The sequence below is a fragment of the Homalodisca vitripennis genome, unplaced genomic scaffold (assembly GCF_021130785.1).
Source record: "Homalodisca vitripennis isolate AUS2020 unplaced genomic scaffold, UT_GWSS_2.1 ScUCBcl_1901;HRSCAF=6101, whole genome shotgun sequence".
Lineage (NCBI taxonomy): Eukaryota > Metazoa > Arthropoda > Insecta > Hemiptera > Cicadellidae > Homalodisca > Homalodisca vitripennis.
Genome location: NW_025778044.1, coordinates 59,780 through 79,382, shown reverse-complemented (window position 1 = coordinate 79,382; position 19,603 = coordinate 59,780). Strand labels below are relative to the sequence as shown.

Genomic DNA, 19,603 nt, shown 5'->3' with positions numbered 1-19,603 from the left:
AATGAAATACTAAGCTGTGTAGAGTACTGAAAAACAATAACACTGGAGAGTGCTACATTCTTTTAAAGAAAAGTAGAACTTAGCAATGTTGTATGACGACAAATATTTTCAAATTTTATTTTGAATAAGATAAATGTTGCACCAAATCCTTTTAAACAAAATACAAATCTGATAGATAGTCAGATGATATGCCTCACACCTACTGATTCAGCTGACTTGCATTTCTCATAATCTTTCTGATGTAGTACTTTAAGTTTTAATAAGTACATAGAAGAATCTTTCCTACATTTTACTTTACAAAGAATGCAAATATTGACTAAAGATTGAACAGATTTTACTGTGTGACATAATACATGTGTAAGTGACTTGCAGGGTTTAAAAACTGTTTATGTAGACAAATTATCAATTCACTTGAAAATGTCTATTCAATAGGTTAATATTTATGTTCCTAGGACGGTGACAAGTTCTGGAAGATGCCAGAGTGTTACATCAGAGGGAGCACAATCAAGTACCTGCGGATCCCTGATGAGGTGATTGACATGGTGAAGGAAGACATTGTACTCAAATCTAGAGGAAGAGGAGAAATGAAGGGGAGGGGAGGGGGTCAAAGAGGAGGCCGAGGTGGTGGCAGAGGTAAAAATACTCTTTTTATTTTTACAACACAGTACTTTGACTTCATTTCTTATTATTTAATAAACGAATTCAATAGAGTATCGAAGATTCTGAGAGAATGTAACAAATAAGCTGCGGCAGACTGACCTTTTGATCCCAAAATCGAAAACATTTTTTCATGGACCACAAGAAACCTTTGTACCAAGTCTCAAGGATCTTTTTATCAAGAGTCATTGCACAAGCGGACGGACAGTTTTTCCTTCATTTTAGGGCAACCAATTCTCCTATCGAGTATTGACTTCCTATATTGGCAAATAATTTTGTATCAATTCCCCCAAACTAACGCCGCGTGCTCCCCACGACTGTCGGTTGCTGAGATATGCCATGCAGACGTTTTGTAATACAATAGGTAACAGGTTATTTGTATTGCAAACATTTAATGTTTTTACACAAATAATTTGTTACTCATAACGCATCCAAATAATGATCATGAAATTTAAATAATGTATTGAACATGTTCATATATCTAATTAATGACATTTTGTGTCTGATCAGTCCAGATTATTGACAATTCAGGTTTTGAACACTCCATTGTAATTGGTGTAGTTTTGACAATTATTAAATAGCAAACAATCTGTACATTATGTAATTGTTTTATTTTAACTAATTACTATAAATTATTTTAAAAAAAAATTAAAACATAGCAAAAAAATATACAAAATGGTTGAATTTCAATTGTTTAATTTCAATCCTTTATTTATATCCTTGTTGAAATTAAAAGTCAAGCTGTAAGAACAGCATTTCTAAATGTATTAAGAAAAGGTACTATATAAAATGTATGTTTCAAACTGACACCATAAATATGACAATGACATTTACTTGTATGCATTCACTCAGTCGTTTAATATTTGAGATGCTATTAAATAAAAAATGTGTTTTTTTTGTGTTTAGAATAGAAACTATAATACTCTTTAACTGATTACAGGGTCTTTCGGTGGGAGAGGTGGTCGGCCAGGAGGTCCTTTAGGAAGGGGAGGAACTGGTAGGAACCCTCCCAACAAGAATAAGGGGAAATAAGTCAACAGTACATAATATTTAAACAATCATGTACATAGTAATTTAAGTTAAGAAATACAAAATAATTTAAGATTAGGATTAACAATGTTTTGTTGTATTCCATTTATTTTTTGAAAATTAAATTAAATTAATTGTTTCATATGAAAGTGATAATGTTTATGTTTTCTTGTTTAGTATTATCGTAATAATAAAACTCAATATACTATTCTTTGGTAAAAACTGCTTTAAATCTAGTCCCATGTTCCTTCCATTTAAAAAAATCCATAATAGAATTCATTATTGATGTATATTCCTAATAAATGACATTATAATTATCTTTGTAACAAAATGACAATACTATATTTTTGTAACAAAATTTAACCTATTGGGGTAGACACAGTGCTGGTCATGTGTTGTTTGGTTGGGATCAAATGCTGAGTCACATGCTGGTTATAAGATCTGCAATTCCATTACATATATATGAGATGTTCCTTTACTAAGCTTATATGATTTTTTAGAGTGATTGTGAATGGGAACACTGCCGCTGCATCTTTGTTTGCTGTCATGCTTAATAATTAATACTAAGGCTTTTTATACTTCATTAAATTTCAGAAGAACTCTCAAGCATCTATGTGCTATAAATAGTACTATATAAAGAATTTAATGAATTTTTTTAAATGCAGTCCTTGTGAACTTTGAATTTTGTCATAGTACAAAATAGTGTATGGCTTACATGGAATAATTGAAAAAAGACTGCTGTGTATTTTTCAATACACATTTATCTTTGTTCTAAGTGGGATTTAAGACCGTAGCACTAAGATATCTAGTTGTTTATATTTGCCTCTGGAAAAACATTATCAACTATTTAAAAAAAAAACTTAATACTGTAGATGCTTTGAATAATATGTAAATAGTAGTTTCAGGAATAAAAAATATTTAAATGTGCTAAAATATAATATAAATTATAACATTATTGAAGTTCCACTCGACTCTTCTTTGTAAATTATAATTGCAAACTTTGAAAAAGAAAATATAACAAATAAACTCATTTTGGGGCATGACTACTGTGAAAACCCCACCAGTCAAAGAGTTAATGCAAGTATAAAATATAGATTTAATATATAGAAACATTCTTGGTTCTTTGATCAAGTAAGTAAAGTTAAAATATGAGAATGAAATCGATGAGGTAACCAGTGTCAACAAGATAGCCAGGCAGCATCGAGTAAGGATCGCTTCCCGGCCAGGACTTAAAGACGTCATGCTAGTTAGCTGCTGGTCTCACATCTGGGGCTCCGCTTGTAAAATGGGCTAAAGTTAAAAACTGCTGTATAATTTTGATAGGAACTTGTATTAAAATTCATAGATTTTACATGTAAAGAAACTTAGATTTAATTGTAATAAAATGTTATAAACACAATTATTAATATTAACAGATGATCATATTTTTTATAGTTTATTACCATTGACACTTAAATCTAGGATCTGAGGTGGTTTATTGACTTGAGACGAGTTTGTATTTATAATGCAGTTTTAAACTTAACCTTGTGTGTCAAAAGCAGAACCTCAGATGCACAGTCAGCAGTCTTCTTTTGCAACAATAATATCTTATGTATAAGGGATGAATGACCCTGACCATATGCTGCATGTGATTGGAAGAAACGCAAAAAAGCCTGTCTTACAAAGCTAATAGACTTATCAAAACCACTTGAACATGAGCACTCCAGTTCAGCTCAGGATCAAAAGTAAAATCTAACAACCTGGCAGTAGGCGTAATAACATTAGTTGGCACATTGATACTATCCAGACAAAGACTGAATGATTTTGACTGGTTTTAAAACGGGTTACAAGAGAGTTTGTTACTAGCGAACCAGTCAGAGGCTCTTAAAAATAAAGTTCTAACAGAGGCCTCAGCCCCCCTTTAGTTTTTAGCAGGATCCCTTTTAGTTGAGAACAATGTAGCATCAGCAAAGAGTACTAGTTTATCATCAACACAATAAAACAAATCATTTATTGCCACCAGAAATAAGAATGGGCCCAGGACAGAGCGATGGGGGACGCCATGTCTTACATTAGAAGGACTAGAAGTAATACCTCCCCAACTTACAATTTGACTCCTATTCTCTAAGTAGGATTCAATCAACGTGAGAACACCGTCTTCAAGACCATAGGCCTGAAGTTTCATGATTAAAATTTTGTGAGACACAATTGAAAAGTTACAGAGCACATTGACAACCTCCTTGTAGGTTATGTCTTATTTTAGTATGCTACAGAAGTTTTTTTCAATATTACATACCTAAGTATTTTTTAACTTTTTTTATAAAAAAAACACCTTTCTACAACAAATTTTAGGGTTAAAAAATTTTTTTTTTTTTTTAAAAGGTATAATGTAACATTTTATGAAAACCTTGTGGTAATATGGTCATACAAACACCATAAAAGTTTCAAGTTGATATCTCAATAACTGCCTGAGAAAAAAGGCATAAACTAAAAAAAAAAAAAAGCAAAGTTTGGGGAAACTCAATAAACTGGTAGGCCTACCCTACCTGTAGATGTCTTGCTGTGTTGAGGTCAGATAAGAGTTGATTAGAGATGAACCAAAAGGGGAGCTATAGTACCGATCACAACTTTTAATTTTTAACATTTTTGATATGTCCATATTGATGGACATATCAAAAATGTTCTTTCTTGCTGATGGCTTAAACTTACTTACTATATTTATAGTATCAGAACTATTTACAAAGCACCACTCAAAAGAAGTTTGTTGTGGGAGCTAGCCTAAAATATACTTCTGTGGAGACATTACTATCAGGTATACCAGGGTCAATGTTATCGACAGAACTAATAAAATAGTCATTAAAATCCTTTGCACAGGAAAGTCATTACTTGGTGTGTCTGCTTTAGTTCTTTTGTGATTTATTAAAATCCCAGGCAATTATTAAATTACAGGAATTACTTGAACAAACCACAAAACCAGCATTAGGCTAACTGTTTGGCTTCTTTAATTTTAGAGTTATAATCCTCTATGCATATTGCGAAGCAGAATAATGATTATGGGTCCGATAAAAACAAGATGACGGATCTCATGTTAACCAAACTCATGTGTAAACCTTTCATGTCTTTCACCATAATCCTAGAACTGACAGGTAGTGTTTTATTAGGTCCACTTCCAACAGTTTGTAGCTTTCTTGGAAAATGATTACCGAAGGCTTGCTTAAAACAATGAAAGAAAAATGTATAAGCTGCACCGGAAGGCAGTTGGCATACAATATTAAACCAGTGTGCAACATGCAGTGTTGTAAATGGCCATTAAAACTCTGGGACTTATCCTTATTAATTGACCTGACATATACCTTTTTGAAAATTACAGTTGCACTCATAGACTGTTCAGTAACCTGTTTAAAAAAAGATGTGCTTGTAGGTTGCAATGTGATCCAAACTAACTGTAACCTCGTAGTTCCAACTATCCATATTAGTTAAAAAAGAATCCAACAGGGAATTACCCCTTTTTTGGATTAATCACTGAGTAATATAGAAATTAAAACTCTATAGCAGGTTGGTAAAGTCTGTGTTGTGCTTATTACAGATCCCATTCATCACATAATAAGTCTTGATATTGACAGGAAAATTCCTCAGTGTCTTTTAAATTGCCATACCTATCTTCAAGACAAGTTCAAAAATATTATTGAATAATTTTAGGCAGATTTCATTGTTGATATTATTCCTTAGATATTACAACAATTCATCAAAAGTCAACTAACGTAAATAAGCAGAAACTGCTTTTTTTAAGCTTAACATTGTTTAAACAACAATTGGTTGTGAGGTACTTGGACAAATGGATGTAATTGATGGTATAAATAATAAATAAATAATTAATTAGAAGTTGAATATGGAGTTGTACTAGGCAGTAAACTTGGTCCTTTGTTATTCCTACATGGATCTCATTTAACATTAATGAGTTATCTAAATTAAAAATTCAAAGTAAGCTTTTGCATTTTGCAAATGATACTTATGTGATTGGTGAAGACGTCTAGCATGTGGAACATATTTCACCAGTTATACAAGGATCTGATGACAATTTTTAATACAAGTCAAAATATAAGTACTAATGCACAGTAGAGAGTACAAAGCTGACAAATTGAGCTGTAAAAAATACAACATCTCTTAATACAGAGTTGATTCCTTATAATTTTTCACAAAGAGTCTAAATCCTAGTGTTTGCTTGAAAACACAGTAAATACATTCAGAATTAATATGAGATTTTGGGAAAAAAATATACAATGAACAGTTTATTGCACTAAAAGTTGTTACAAATAAAACATAATCTCAAAAAGACAGAGAGAAGGCTACTTAAGAATGTTCATAAGTAACACTGTTTTCAAAGTTCTTTAGAAGTGCAGAACAGTTAGAAGGGCTCACGTCACTTTGTGGCAAGTTTAATACAGTAGGACTTTTCGAAACCATCTAGAACAAAACTACTGTTCAATCACAGGGAAAGAGGAGCTCGCTCTGAAGTTATGAATAAAATCATATTATTACCATATATTAAGCATCATTAACACGTTAACTGCCAACTCCATAAATTACGTTTTAGTGGTATAGTGCCAAATTTATTTTATTCTTGCAACTTTGGGGGTTTTTCCTCTTTATTGAAGACTGATAACTGCGATTTGATGATTTATTTACCAATATCATGTTTATAAAGCATCGTGTACTTTAGCCCGACACTACTATTTACATATAATAATTTTAGTAAAATACGTATCTGTCTGGCCACTATACACAATGCCTTATAGTAAGGAAATTTACTTTTCTTTGTTGGCAGCATGAATATCTCATACATTTTTTGCTCATTGGCTGCTACAGACACATCATCTGTCATGTTATGTGACTATTCCACAACAAGAAAGTTGTTTGCCATTCTCCAAACTGTTTTTCTGCCATTTTATGGGTACATCACATTGTGATTCTTTCTGCTAAGTGATGTTACGTTGACTGTACATACTGCTCAGTTATTTAGTAAAATGAGTGATCAACTGCGTTGATCTGAAATTGATAATCCTTCATCACCAGGTGATTTATATGTGGATATAAATGACGATGGTAGTGTCGAGTTAATGATAGTGATATACCTGACAAGAGTGACAGTGATCCAGACTTTATTCCTGGTACGGACTCTGAAGACTACACTGATGTTAACAATGTCATCGAAGAATCAGACAGTGATCTGAACTGTAGTGATACTAATATCACTACAAACCACACATCTGGTAGTAGTAATGCTACAAATGCCCTGGGTACTGATGTGGACTGGGACATATTTCACTTCAATCAGACACCAAAATTCAATTTCAATTAAAAATAAATAAATAATGACTTTATTTTCAAGCTATTTTCAGTATTTACAAACTGCTTTTCAAATTAACTCAGGTCAATTACATAATAAGCTGAAACAGCATAAAATAAAGTATACATAAGTGGCTACCTAATAACTTAAGTTAATTTCTTTTAACTTCCTTTTAAAACTACTTAAGGGTATGGTTTTAACAGCAGGTGGTAGGGCATTGTATTCCTTGGGTCCAAAGTACGAGAATCCCCTCTTGCCCCTCTCCAGGTGAACCCTCGGCAGTTGCAGCATGGCGTCCTGCCGAGTATGACGTTCCCTGACCGCCGACCGCAACATCAATCTTTTGTTCAGGTACGCAGGTCTACCAGTGTCAAGAACCTTGTGGACTATGGTGACAGTTTGTCTCCTACAAATCTCCTTAATAATTAACACACTTGCTTTCCGGCGGTAACTTGTAATATTGTCAAATTTACGAATATTGTAAACAAACCTTACTGCACAGTTTTGGAGCCTATGAAGAATTGTAAGTTGTTCCTGACTCAAGCTGTAACCAAACACGGGAAGTGAATATTCAATTATAGGGAAAATAAGGGCCTGCACAAGTTGCAACTTTGCAGCCTCGGGAAGAATATTCTTCAGCCTGTAAAGCATCCTAAGTTTGCACATAACTCTACGATGGCTACATATCAACTCAATCTGGCTATTGAAAGTAAGCTCCGAGTCTATGCTGACTCCAAGAATCTTCAGCCTATCACACCTTAATAAATCAACACTATTGAGCGAAATATTTCCCATATCAGCATTTAGGGTATGTTTACCAAAGTGCATGACCGAGCACTTTTCAGGATTCAGCCTGAGACCGTGATCTTCTGACCATTTACTAACTGCTAACAAATCATTTCTCAGCTGAATACAAGCCTCGTTTGCCTCTGAGGGATGGTAAGATAGCAAGAGTTGACAATCATCTGCATAGGCATGCAATGAACAGAAATTTAACTGGCTGTCCAAACCTGCAACATACAAAATAAACAGAATTGGCCCCAAACAACTCCCCTGGGGAACTCCTACAGCTTTAGGTAACCATTCTGAAAACCGACCATCAACCTTTGTCACTTGAGACCTGCCTCTCAAATACGATGAAAACCACCTCAGAGACAAATCATCGAACCCGTAAAACTTCAACTTTGCTAGTAAGACATCATGATTTACCGAATCAAAGGCTTGTCTGTAGTCCAGGGCAGCTACGACACTGCACATTTTGTTATTTCTGGCCCTGCAGACTTCATCGACCATATTTAAAAGTGCAGAGCAAGTGCTGAAGCCTCTCCTGAATCCTGACTGTGTTTCGGACACGATTTTCTCATTTTCAATATATGAAATAATTTGTTCTGTCACGACCTTTTCCATCACCTTTGATATAGTTGGGAGTAAAGAAATAGGTCTAAACTGAGAGGCAGTAGAAGCATTTGGTACCTTGGGGAGCGGAACCACGACGCTTTTCTTCCATGCCGTCGGATAACAACCATCCATCAGTGATTTATTGATAAGGTGAGTAATTACTCCAGAACAATATGGACTTAAGCCTTTCACCATATGGATGGATATACCATCTACTCCGAAAGCTGATGAAGAAATGCTGTTTATTACTTGTCTTATTTCATACTCACTCACTTGCCTAAATTTAAAATCACTCCTGGTTTCACTGTGTGAGTTATTTTTATAAAAATTAAGCATATCTGTACTTGAGGTGTTTCCTGCACCCATTTGAGCAAAGTAAGTGTTCAATACATCTGGAGTTATTTTGCAGGTATTCGTATTATCTTGACCAGTATTCATCGCTCCTTCTCTTCGCATCGCCTTCCAGAAAGCTTTGGGATTTTTCAGATCTAAATTTTTTTTTGAAATAATTTTTCTTTGCAAGCATTATGGCATTGTTTATGGCATTATGGCAATTCACCTGATGATGCAAATTTTATTAACTTTTTTGAGCATTGCTTGACTGATGAAGTCATTGAAATGATGGTTGTGGAAACCAATCGCAATGCAAATGGTTTAATTTCTAAGTTGTGACTCAGCCATAAGAGTAGGCCAAAAGACTGGAAAAATACTAATCCAGAGGAAATAAACAAATTCATTGACGCTATACATTTCTCAAAGATATTGTAATAAAGAGTTTCTGATTTCATTGGTTTGCTTGTATATATGGTATCACTTCCATGTATCAGTGATTACTGGTCAAAAAACTTAGTACAGTTCCTCTGTTGCCCAAAAGTTCCTCTGTCGCCCAAAAAGTAATGAGCAAAAACAGATTCCAGTTACTTTTTCATTTGTGGCATTTTAATGATAGCAAGAACCTAGAAAAAGACAGGTGAATTCTAGGTTCAAAATATTCAAATTAATTGTGTTATAAATCTGGGTACACACATTCCGTAAAAATATACATCGGGAAAGGTACTGTTCAAAACACCAAAGACAGTTCTGTTGCTACCAAAGTGTTAACGGAGCTTATGACAGTTTGAGTAAAGGTCATAATCTATATGTTGACAACTATTACAACTCTGTCGAACTTGCCAATTTGATGTCAAATCAAACACGTCACTGATACTTTGAGAAAGAACCGCATAGGTTTACCAAAAACCTCTTAAAACAAAAAGTTTGTAAGAATGAAATGGTGTGCTCAAAAATCAATGAAGGCATAGTTGTTACTAAGTGGAAAGATAAGAGAGAAGTACACCTGCTCTCCACATTCCATAGGCCTGAATATGTTGTGCTTAAACCTACAAAAGCCGGTGGACCACAAATCTTGAAACCCTTAGTTGTCGATGATTACAATTAAGCACAAGTTGGGATTGATCTTTCAGATCATATGTCATCCTTACAGAACTGCAGTGCGAAAGACAATGTGATGGTTCCACAATGTACGAGAGGAACTTCTGCTTGGGACTTCAGTAGTTAACAGTTGGTTGGCCTACATTAGTATCCTGAACTCTAAGACAAATCCTAATCCCCAGAAAAAGAAATACTTGGTCTCAATTACTCAGTTCAAAGAAGAATTGGCCTGTTTATTGATGGGCGTGCAAAAAGAAGCGCTTATTCCAAGAGTAACAGCAATTGGTCACCACTATCTGACATCATCTCCTTTTGTTGGGAAAGGAGCTAGAAAACACAGAGCAAGGAGTGTGCGAAATGTGCTGCAAAAGAGTGTCTGAAGAAAAAGGACGTAGCGTTGCAAGGAATATGACACAGGTAGCCACATTTTGTAATGAATGTCCTGAAAAACTGTTTTATAGACGTTCACAAGTATATTTGTTAATTTTATAAAATTAAGTGAAATAAAAAGTACAATAAATTGAGTGAGATGATAAGACAGCGTTACTTTTTGTATTACTAAATAACATAACCCAGTTTATATGTTAATATATAAAATCTCTCAGGTAAAGTGGCCTGACAAATTGTGTCCATATTGTCCAATCTTTCAATCTCAATTACTCAGCTGGAAAAACACTTTATACCACATAAAACAACGTTCTATGAAATGTTCTAGTTAAATAAACTAGTAATGTCAGAGTGTAGCCCTAGTGGAAACTAAGGAAAATGGCTACCAGCTGCATAGTGACGCTGTTGGGTAACTTCACCCAACGAGCTATGTCTTAACGACCATGGGTGTCGTGTAAGTTAGCCTGACGCAGCAGCTAAGGTGTTAAGTAGATAGTTCAATTTACATGGAGGAACATGCTCCCAGCTTGAACAACCAAACCTACAGCAGAGCTACTTCTGAACTGCAGTGCCATTGGTGAAACTAAACATATTGTGAGTATAACTATGGCTGTATTGAAGAGAACTCAAGTAGGTACCACTGTTTTTATCAAACATTTCTAAAAAGCAAATTAGAGTACAAAATTCTATGAAAGATGGAATTTTGAAAATTGTTTTGGTGTTGGTACCGACAGGAAATTTGAATATCAAGTGTCCAAGAAAATCTGCCCCTCCATATATTATCAGTTGTTAACACAAATGAACTGATTGCGTTGATTCATGTATATTATATTAATAAGGGTTCATTTTTGTTACAAAGAGGTCAGTTTAGGACAAAGATCTATTGGAAGGCATTCTACCAAGGCAACTACTGAACTAATGCTGCTATGTGTGTTGCTCGCACTGAACAATGAACTAGTGCTGCTAAATGTGTTGCTCACACATTATCTGAAGAAAACATTCTTTCTTTGTGTTTCTTGTGAACCTTTATTAATAGTATTTATTTGGTTGCTTATATCACAAATGTTCAACAAATCTGGAAATATTAATTAATTAACGTTTGATTACTTTTTTAGATATGTTTTTCCCTAGCATGCTTGTGGAGTATTTTATTTCATGAAAATGTCTTTAAAACTTGATTCATATTTAAGTAAACTTGGAATCTAAGGTTTTGAAAGCTAGTTTACTACTACCAACATCATGTAGTGACTGTAAAGGACGTTGTTGGATCAGTTTTAATTGGAAATAGAAAGTACCTATATAAACCTAGACTGTTTAGGTTGGTAGTTAACTATTCATCAACTATAGCATTTTCTTGGGAACACATTTTACTACAGTGATTAAATAAACAATTTAACTTTTATTAACTCAATATTTACAAAAAGTTAACTTTTCTTACAGCAGTAATTCACACTACAATTGTTTTAATGTTTTGTTTAGTGGCCATGGCCATGGCCATCTTCTTTGAAGAATCGCAGACCGCAGTACCCGCATGTGTGATCTCCGGGTTTATCCTGTGAACAGATGAGAGATGAATTAATTAACTTTAAAGCTTTGTAGATAGTTAAATTAAAATTTTTCCAAAATCTGTATACAAAGAAAAGCCACTTTGTAGTTCCTACTGAATATGTTATAATAACCCCATTGTATTATCCCTTATCTCATATATCTAATTCAATAATCGAACATGTTTTTCTAATCAAAAGACATTTGAAAAACAAAGAATGGTTGTGGCATCCATTCTTTCGTTTAAGTAAATTGGTTTACAAAAAAAATACATGTGAATGGACACTTTATGAAGCTACTCATATTGTGTATTGAAATAATCAATAAAAGAGATACATTATTCTACAAGAGGATGTGTAGAGTCAAGCATAGGGACAAAATTAATAGTTCAGGAATCAAGAGCCTGTTCAGATTGTATAAACATGTAACCTTGGTTTTTGTAGAATTTATATAAAAATTCCCTTAAACAAAATTTACCATCCGAAGTTAAAATTACATGATAAAACTTTTTACAGCTCATATTTCTTTAGCGTGACGTATTTAAAATTAGCTATTAAACACATATAGTAGACTAAAGTTAAACTAACCAATAAAGTTAGACTGTGTTTACAGTGGCAAAAAGTTGTGTACAAACTTGCACAACTACTTGCAACAGTCAATACAAACTCTGTTCACACATGATAGTCTCGGCAATGTGGAGTCACAACACCACTCACTGTACAGATCTGTTTACACCAGACAGTTTTACTGTCTGACACTGCTCCCCAATTCTCTTCTGCAACTGTCCGACATTGGTTGCGGAAGCGCACAAGAGAACTCTTGCACCCATTTAGATTAGCAATTTTTCACTTTCGGACACAAAACTTGTGCAATTTCTTGCCAAAGTAAATGCAGCTTAAAAGGCTGACTACTTAGTGGAAAACGACAAATGATTTTGACTCTCATTGACTGACAAAGATATAGTTGTTATTTAGCTGTATAATTTGTAGCAATAAATAATATGTAAAGTTTTTAAGATTTTTAATCCATTAATTATTTATTATTTCGTAATTTTAACCCTTACACCTTGGAAGTTAGATGTTATCTGACCTTGCCCTTTTACAGTTGTCTGTTCGATGGTATCATCTTCAATTATAGTTAATTTCTCGGAGATTGCAATGTTTCATGCAAAATTTCCAAGTCTATAGGTCATTTCATTTTCAAGGTACAAAAGACAAAAATGAAATTTTGTCCCAGCCTCGAGTAATAAGATTCACTAGAGCTCAGCCAATTATTGTTGATGCTTCATTATTCTAAATTTTTTACCCAGACTATCACTTCAAATTTACTTTGTCTGTAATTTTATAGGCAAACCTACTGTTATATTACCTACTCTACAGCATTGACCAACTCACCAGATTGATGTAAACTTTGGGATGTCCCAGAGGACCGCCACCTCCATCGCACCAGACAATTCGTGCCTTTTCTGGTTTGGGTGGCACTGCAGCAATCAGGTCAATGGCAAAGTTTGTATTCACGTGCTTCTTTCTCTCCACATATCTGGCTAGACGGTAGTCATCTTTCTCATATTTCTGAAACAAGAAGTCCCACCTAGTCAGTTAACTTAAAGATAAAAATAAATTTCCTGAACAGCTTGAAGAGGGACTTAAAAGTCCCACCATATCAAGAAACAAACCTGTTATAAAAAAAAATGCTTCGAAGATGAACACAATAAATAATAAACCCACCAATAATATTCTTATAACCAGGTGGAAAGATAGGTGGCACCAATTTATTTATGATTGTACAGAATAGGATTCTGAAAGTTCTTTGTTTTTAAAATTTTAACATTAGTTTGTTATTGACGATGCATAATTTTAAAGAATAATAATATTTCAGACATTTGCCATCGTTATATGTTGGAAAAATAGAACATTGCATGTTGAAGATTGAAATCTCTTCCTCAGAAACAATAATGCCAAATGTCTGATATCCTATTATCCATTCTGACAGTATTAATTACAAAACAGTCTGATACACGATGAGGCAGAAAGCTATTTTTTTAATAAAATCTCTACCTAATCCAACAAATAGAAACAACTTGGTACTCAGTGATTTTTACACATGAGTACATACCATCCAAGACATTGATTATAACGTGTTCTTCATATGGATTCTATAAATTAATTTATGCTTTTCATGGTTGTTAAATATAGCTGTCTTAATAATATTTTTCTGGATATATTAAACGTTTTGCAGATTAATTCTTGGATGATAAAAGAACTGGTATTACAATTACAAATTAAAATATCAGATCAACTATTATTATAATAATGTTAATAAATAGAAGAAGACATGAAAAACAACAAATTAAAAGAAAATTATCTGTTGCTTTTATTTACTTATCACTAAAGATTTTTTTAAATTATTAATGTACAACATACAGTACCTCAGAGATCACTAAAAAGATTGTAATTAGTAAATTGATGAACAGTTTTATAACCCATTGGCATGATTTGACAGAATTACATACAAAGTGATAGTTATGTTAGTTTTGCTTATTTATTTAACTTATGTTTGTTTTTTACGCTATTTATCGGTTTGATTTTACTTGTATGCATTATTTTTATCCACAACGGAAAAGAGATTTGCGTTGTTAACCTATTGTTACTGTCTTTCTAGACAAAGCATTTTATGGTATGAAAATTACATAATGAATTAAAGAACATTTAAGGAACTACTTTTCTTGCAAGATAGTTCGTAGTTATGGTTGGGTGAATTTACACTATTTGTGTTCTTTCAAGTTATTTCCTATAAAGCAGTCATAGTTGGAGGCATTCGTGATCATACCATTTAGAATTTGATTTTTTACTGATAAACACTACCTCGAGAGATTGTTTCTCTTATGAGGGATTTTTTTTTCTTTTATTTTAATAAGTGTGAGGCAACACTGTAGCCTGCGCTGTTAGCTGGAAGCACTTCTGTCAGGCTGATATGAACTTTAATTGCTAGAATGTCTAAATTAACAAAAACGTCTTATTTGGGTAAAATTCCCCTAATTTCAGCATTTTTGTTTTTTTACATGTCGAAGATGGCGTGATGGCTGACGTCAGAGACAACCAATAGCAGGTTGACTTACGATCATAACAAGACCACGTGACGCCATTAGAACAATAAAATATTATTCTCTGCGAGAAAAGTAATTCCACTTTTAATGTTCTATAACTTTGTTATTATTCTTCATTTCCACTCATTGAAACCTTATATTGTTTTGTTCAGGAGGATTATAGCAATAGGCTAATAACATGAAACTCGTATTTTGCCTCTCCAAGCTGTTACTTCATGTCCCAGTTGTCGACACACACCCGTCACTCGGAGTGTGACCGACGAGTCAGGGAGAGTCCGACAATTACCATAGTTAGTTTGGTTCCAAACATAAATAGTACAGTACATGATTGTAACTATATTCATTAAATCAAATTTGAAGTGTTAAAAAGTGTGTTCTTTGTAATTTAAAGTGTTAAAAAGTGTGTTCTTTGTAATGCTGTGTTTGTTTTCACTTTTCTTGAAATAAAACATTATTTTATTAAGTTAAACATTGTTTAACTTAATTCTAGTTTTCATCTCCTCAGTCCTCACTACTCACTTTAGATTATAGGAGCAAGATCATTCATTATCTTGTAGCCATTTGAAACATTGTTCAATGTTTAAAAATACATTTTGACACAAAAGCGCATGTTCATTGCCATTATTCTTGCCGATGTCATTACTTATTACGCAAATGATTTTCCTTTGTTTGAATGACTAAAAAACAATATTTTTATTGTGCAAAATATAAACATCTGGCAATTAATAATTGTGAATGCTGCAGTATAATAAGCGGCCACCGCCATAATCAGATCATGATTATCGAATGATATTCAATCATCGATATTCATGACCATCCCACCATTTAAAAATACTGAAAGCAAAATGTCGGACCAAATAACATAATAGATATTTCAAAGAACAATTTAGTTTTCTGGTTTAAATTAAAATATGAGTATATAGGAATATAGGAAAACTCAAATAATTAAGAAATTGCATAAATAATAAACAAACCAGAACAAGATCGATCAAACAGGAAAACTCATAAATAAATTATGAGCCACAATTCATATGGTCTATGTCATTATTGAATTGTTTATAATTATACAAACGTAATTATATATTATTATACATAATTAAGTGTACCGGTATGTATAAAAATTATTATTGTTATATATACATGTATATACTTATAATATTAATAATACCATTATGTGTATTATTTGAAAGTGTTTACAGCTATTGATGTAGAGTTAATTGTTCAAAATAATGAATCAACAATAATGAATACTGATTGGTTATATCGATGGTTATGATTAAGTAATACGTTTGCCAATTTCGATACAAATAACCGAGACCGCTTATTGTACCAGGTACCCACTTTTTATTCGATAGTATTGATAGTTAAAACCGATAAACATGATTCAATGGTGGCAGTGGCCGCTTATTATACTGCAGCCATTATGAATATCTAGAGTATCATAGGGTTAAATTACCCTAGAAATGTAAACTTAATACTGTAACATGCTTAGGCCTAGGCTTTAAACAATAATTGGACAGCCTAAACCATGCTTTATTTAATTATTGTTTGAATCATATTTTTTGCATCAACATTTTAATAATTATTTTATTATAGGGTTCTTGAAAAATTTCAATAGTAAGAAATAGGTTATATGTTGTCTACCTGTCCAGTATGAGTTACAGGGTCATCTGGAATCCAAGACTGATCCGTAGATTTGTTCCTTATAACACACAAAGGCTTCAGAGCAGCACTATTTATTTTTAAAGATCTACTAAATAAATTTAGAGCCATATCCTAAAATATATTTAGTGCCCACAACTCAATCAATACATTACTTAGTTTAAGTAAAGGTCGTCTGTACACTCTTATTCTTATCTTTTTTTGACATAATCATATGTTTTGTTAAACGTTGCTCTTTCATAGTCTCAGTGTGCGGGATTCAAAGACATGTAAGTTATATGGTCAATGCAGTAATTATATAGCTATCTCTAACCAGTAACAAATACATCTGTTTTATTTTGACATTAAATTATTTAAAGTCGTGCAAATAATTTTTAGTAAGGAAAATACAGTTTATTTTAATTTATTGTACTTTGTGATAACTGCCATGAAAAAAATATATTAAAATAACCCTCTGGAGACCAGTCTATATTACCAGTCATATAACCAGTAGGTGCGGCTTCATAGCACCTAATCTTTTAGCACCTAATCTCATACCACCTACAGAAAAAAAGTCGTCATTTAGGTGCTGTGATATTAGGGCGCTATAAGGTTAGGTACTGTGCAACGATCCACGGTTCGTTTTAGGTGCCGTGAGACTGTTTCAAGTTTCAGTGTCACAGCACCTCTCGCTTTGTTCCAAAGGGGCCTTGGTGGGGACAGAGGGGATGGAGGAGAATCCAACCTTGCCCCTCACCCCGCTCCCGACGACCCGCCATTACTGTCCTCTACAGCAGGGCGAGCAGTCGACAGCACAAGGCGAGGCGACCCGAGATAGACAATTGTCTCCTCGCAACAAGAGAAGGATCCGTGCGCATGGCGTGCGGCGGTTGTTGATTACAACTGAACCGTTTATTTCAGAAACCCGTCAACAGACATTTTTAACAAAAGCCATTTTATTACAGATTCTCATTTCCATTCTGTAAAACACACATTTTAGTGCAGAAACACGTCAAGCGATATGCCCCTTACTGTGTTTGATTTCAAAATTAATATTGCGTTTAGTGCAGAAACCCGTCAAGCGTGGTCACTTGACAGGTTTCTGCAGTAAATTTCATTTTCATGGTGTGGCAGCACTGGGACACGTCACTCTTCTCACCCTCTGTTATTGTTTACTTCTACAAACAGTGGCATTCAGTCTTCAGTGGTTTGTTCAACTTGATGTTTTTGTTAGAGTTAATGTTTTGTTTTATTAGTTTTTAAAAGATTTTGTGAGTTTTATTTCGTACTGTGTTTTGTAGGCTATTAATAGGTCTATTAAATAGTGGGACTTTAAAAATGCAAAGTGAAAGTTCTGATGATGAACCTGTGGTTAAAAGGAAAACGTGGTGTTGTCAATGAAACAAGTATAAACGTAATGTTATACGGAAAGCAAGAACAAAAGGCGATTGTTACACAAATTACAAAGGTAACGTTGTACCAGACAAATCTATTCCTGTAGAACTTATTTGCAAATGCCCACGAAAGTGTATTTCTTTTATTGATGCTGAAATAAAAAGTCAGGTTTTGGGAATGTTTTTATTCTCTGAGTACTAAAAATGAACAAGACGTGTACTTACAAACACTAATAGAAGCTAAGGAAGTAAAGCGTAGCGTAGAGTAAAAAAACAAAACTAATCCAAATTGTTCCAATGCTGATTTAGAAGGAAACTCCAGACTCACACACTAAAAATAAATCTTTTGTATATAATATCAAAATCAATGGTATTATAACACCAGTTTGTAAAAATATTTTTTTACAAATACACGGAGTTTTCTCGTGATCGAGTAGCAAGGCTAACTAACCTGTTAGTTAAAAATGAAATACCAATCGATTTGAGAGGCAAAAATCGTAGTGGAAACGCAATCGATGGCAAATTGTGTGTTGCTATCCATGAACACATTTCTCTATTTGAGGTCAGGGAAACTCACTATGGAACCAAGAAAAAGCAATATTTGGATGCAACGTTAAATGTGTCTAAAATGTATGAAATGTTTCAGACCACTCATCCAGATCTTAAGGATTCAGTTTAAATATAGTTTTTTATTACAAATATTTTAAAGAAAACTTTAACTTGTCATTTTGGGCGGCCACAGGTCGATGTCTGTAGCCAGTGTGAAAAACTACAAAGCAAAACTTCGAGATCAAGAGCTGAGCGACAATGTCAAGCGCAGCGTGATTGCAGAACAAATTGTTCATAAGCGCAGGGCAAAAAAGTTTTTCTTAAAACAACAGGAAATGTCGCAAAATAAGGACGATGATACAGTTGTCATTTGCATAGATTACATGCAGAACCTTCCTCTCCCTCATTTACCAGTTCAAGAGGTTTTCTATATGCGACAGCTGTGGGTTAATGTTTTCTGCGTTCACGACATGAAAACAAATAGAGCAAAAATGTATATGTACCATGAGGGGGAGGCTAATAAGTCGCCTGATGAGGTGTGTTCAATGTTACTACACTACCTTCAAATGGAAGTATTTCCACTTGGAAAGAAAAATATTGTCCTTTTTAGCGATGGCCCCCTCAGGTCAAAATAAAAACCACTGTGTGGTGCGGTTTTTAATGAACCTGTGTGATCAGGGACTGGTTGAGACGATTTCACACTATTTTCCTGTGAGAGGCCACTCATTTTTAGCCTGTGATCGGGACTTTGGTAACATAAAACGGGTTGTGCGTAGAGCTGACCGAGTATACACGCCCGACCAATATGCTGAGATGATCCTTAAAGCAAGCAAAACTGGCCGTTTTGATGTTATCCAAGTAAGAAGTGACATGATCTTTTTCTTTTAAGCAGTTTGGTGGCCAAAACATTACAAAAAAGACTGTTAGCTCTGACGAAACAAGTGGAAGAGGTGTTCCAAGAAATGAAAAAATACCTTTTAAGGTGTCTACATACAAAGAATTCAACTACAACAAGGCGGAAACGAGGAAAGGTTGTGGTCAAGGAGTTCATTGATGGCTTTTACCTCCTCAACATTTACCTTCAAGAAGTACAACACTGTTCCCGAACTCCCAACGGAGCAAGCATATCCATTTGGAAAG

General features: G+C 33.9%; 2 protein-coding genes across 2 annotated transcripts; one reads left to right on the top strand and one right to left on the bottom strand.

Moving 5' to 3' along the window:
* The first annotated feature begins 425 nt into the window (after positions 1–425).
* Positions 426–1,912, top strand: LOC124371746 (U6 snRNA-associated Sm-like protein LSm4). The gene is made up of 2 exons (XM_046830087.1): positions 426–633; positions 1,598–1,912. The coding sequence occupies exons 1-2, from the start codon at positions 474–476 to the stop codon at positions 1,687–1,689; spliced, it is 252 nt and encodes an 83-aa protein (XP_046686043.1). The 5' UTR covers positions 426–473; the 3' UTR covers positions 1,690–1,912.
* A 9,695-nt stretch (positions 1,913–11,607) lies between these two features.
* LOC124371745 (NADH dehydrogenase [ubiquinone] iron-sulfur protein 6, mitochondrial-like) lies at positions 11,608–16,748 on the bottom strand. Its single transcript, XM_046830085.1, has 3 exons — positions 16,524–16,748; positions 13,168–13,344; positions 11,608–11,781 (listed from the first exon to the last, which is right to left on the bottom strand). Exons 1-3 carry the CDS (start codon positions 16,650–16,652, stop codon positions 11,704–11,706), a joined length of 384 nt encoding a protein of 127 aa, XP_046686041.1. The 5' UTR covers positions 16,653–16,748; the 3' UTR covers positions 11,608–11,703.
* Between the last annotated feature and the right edge of the window lie 2,855 nt (positions 16,749–19,603).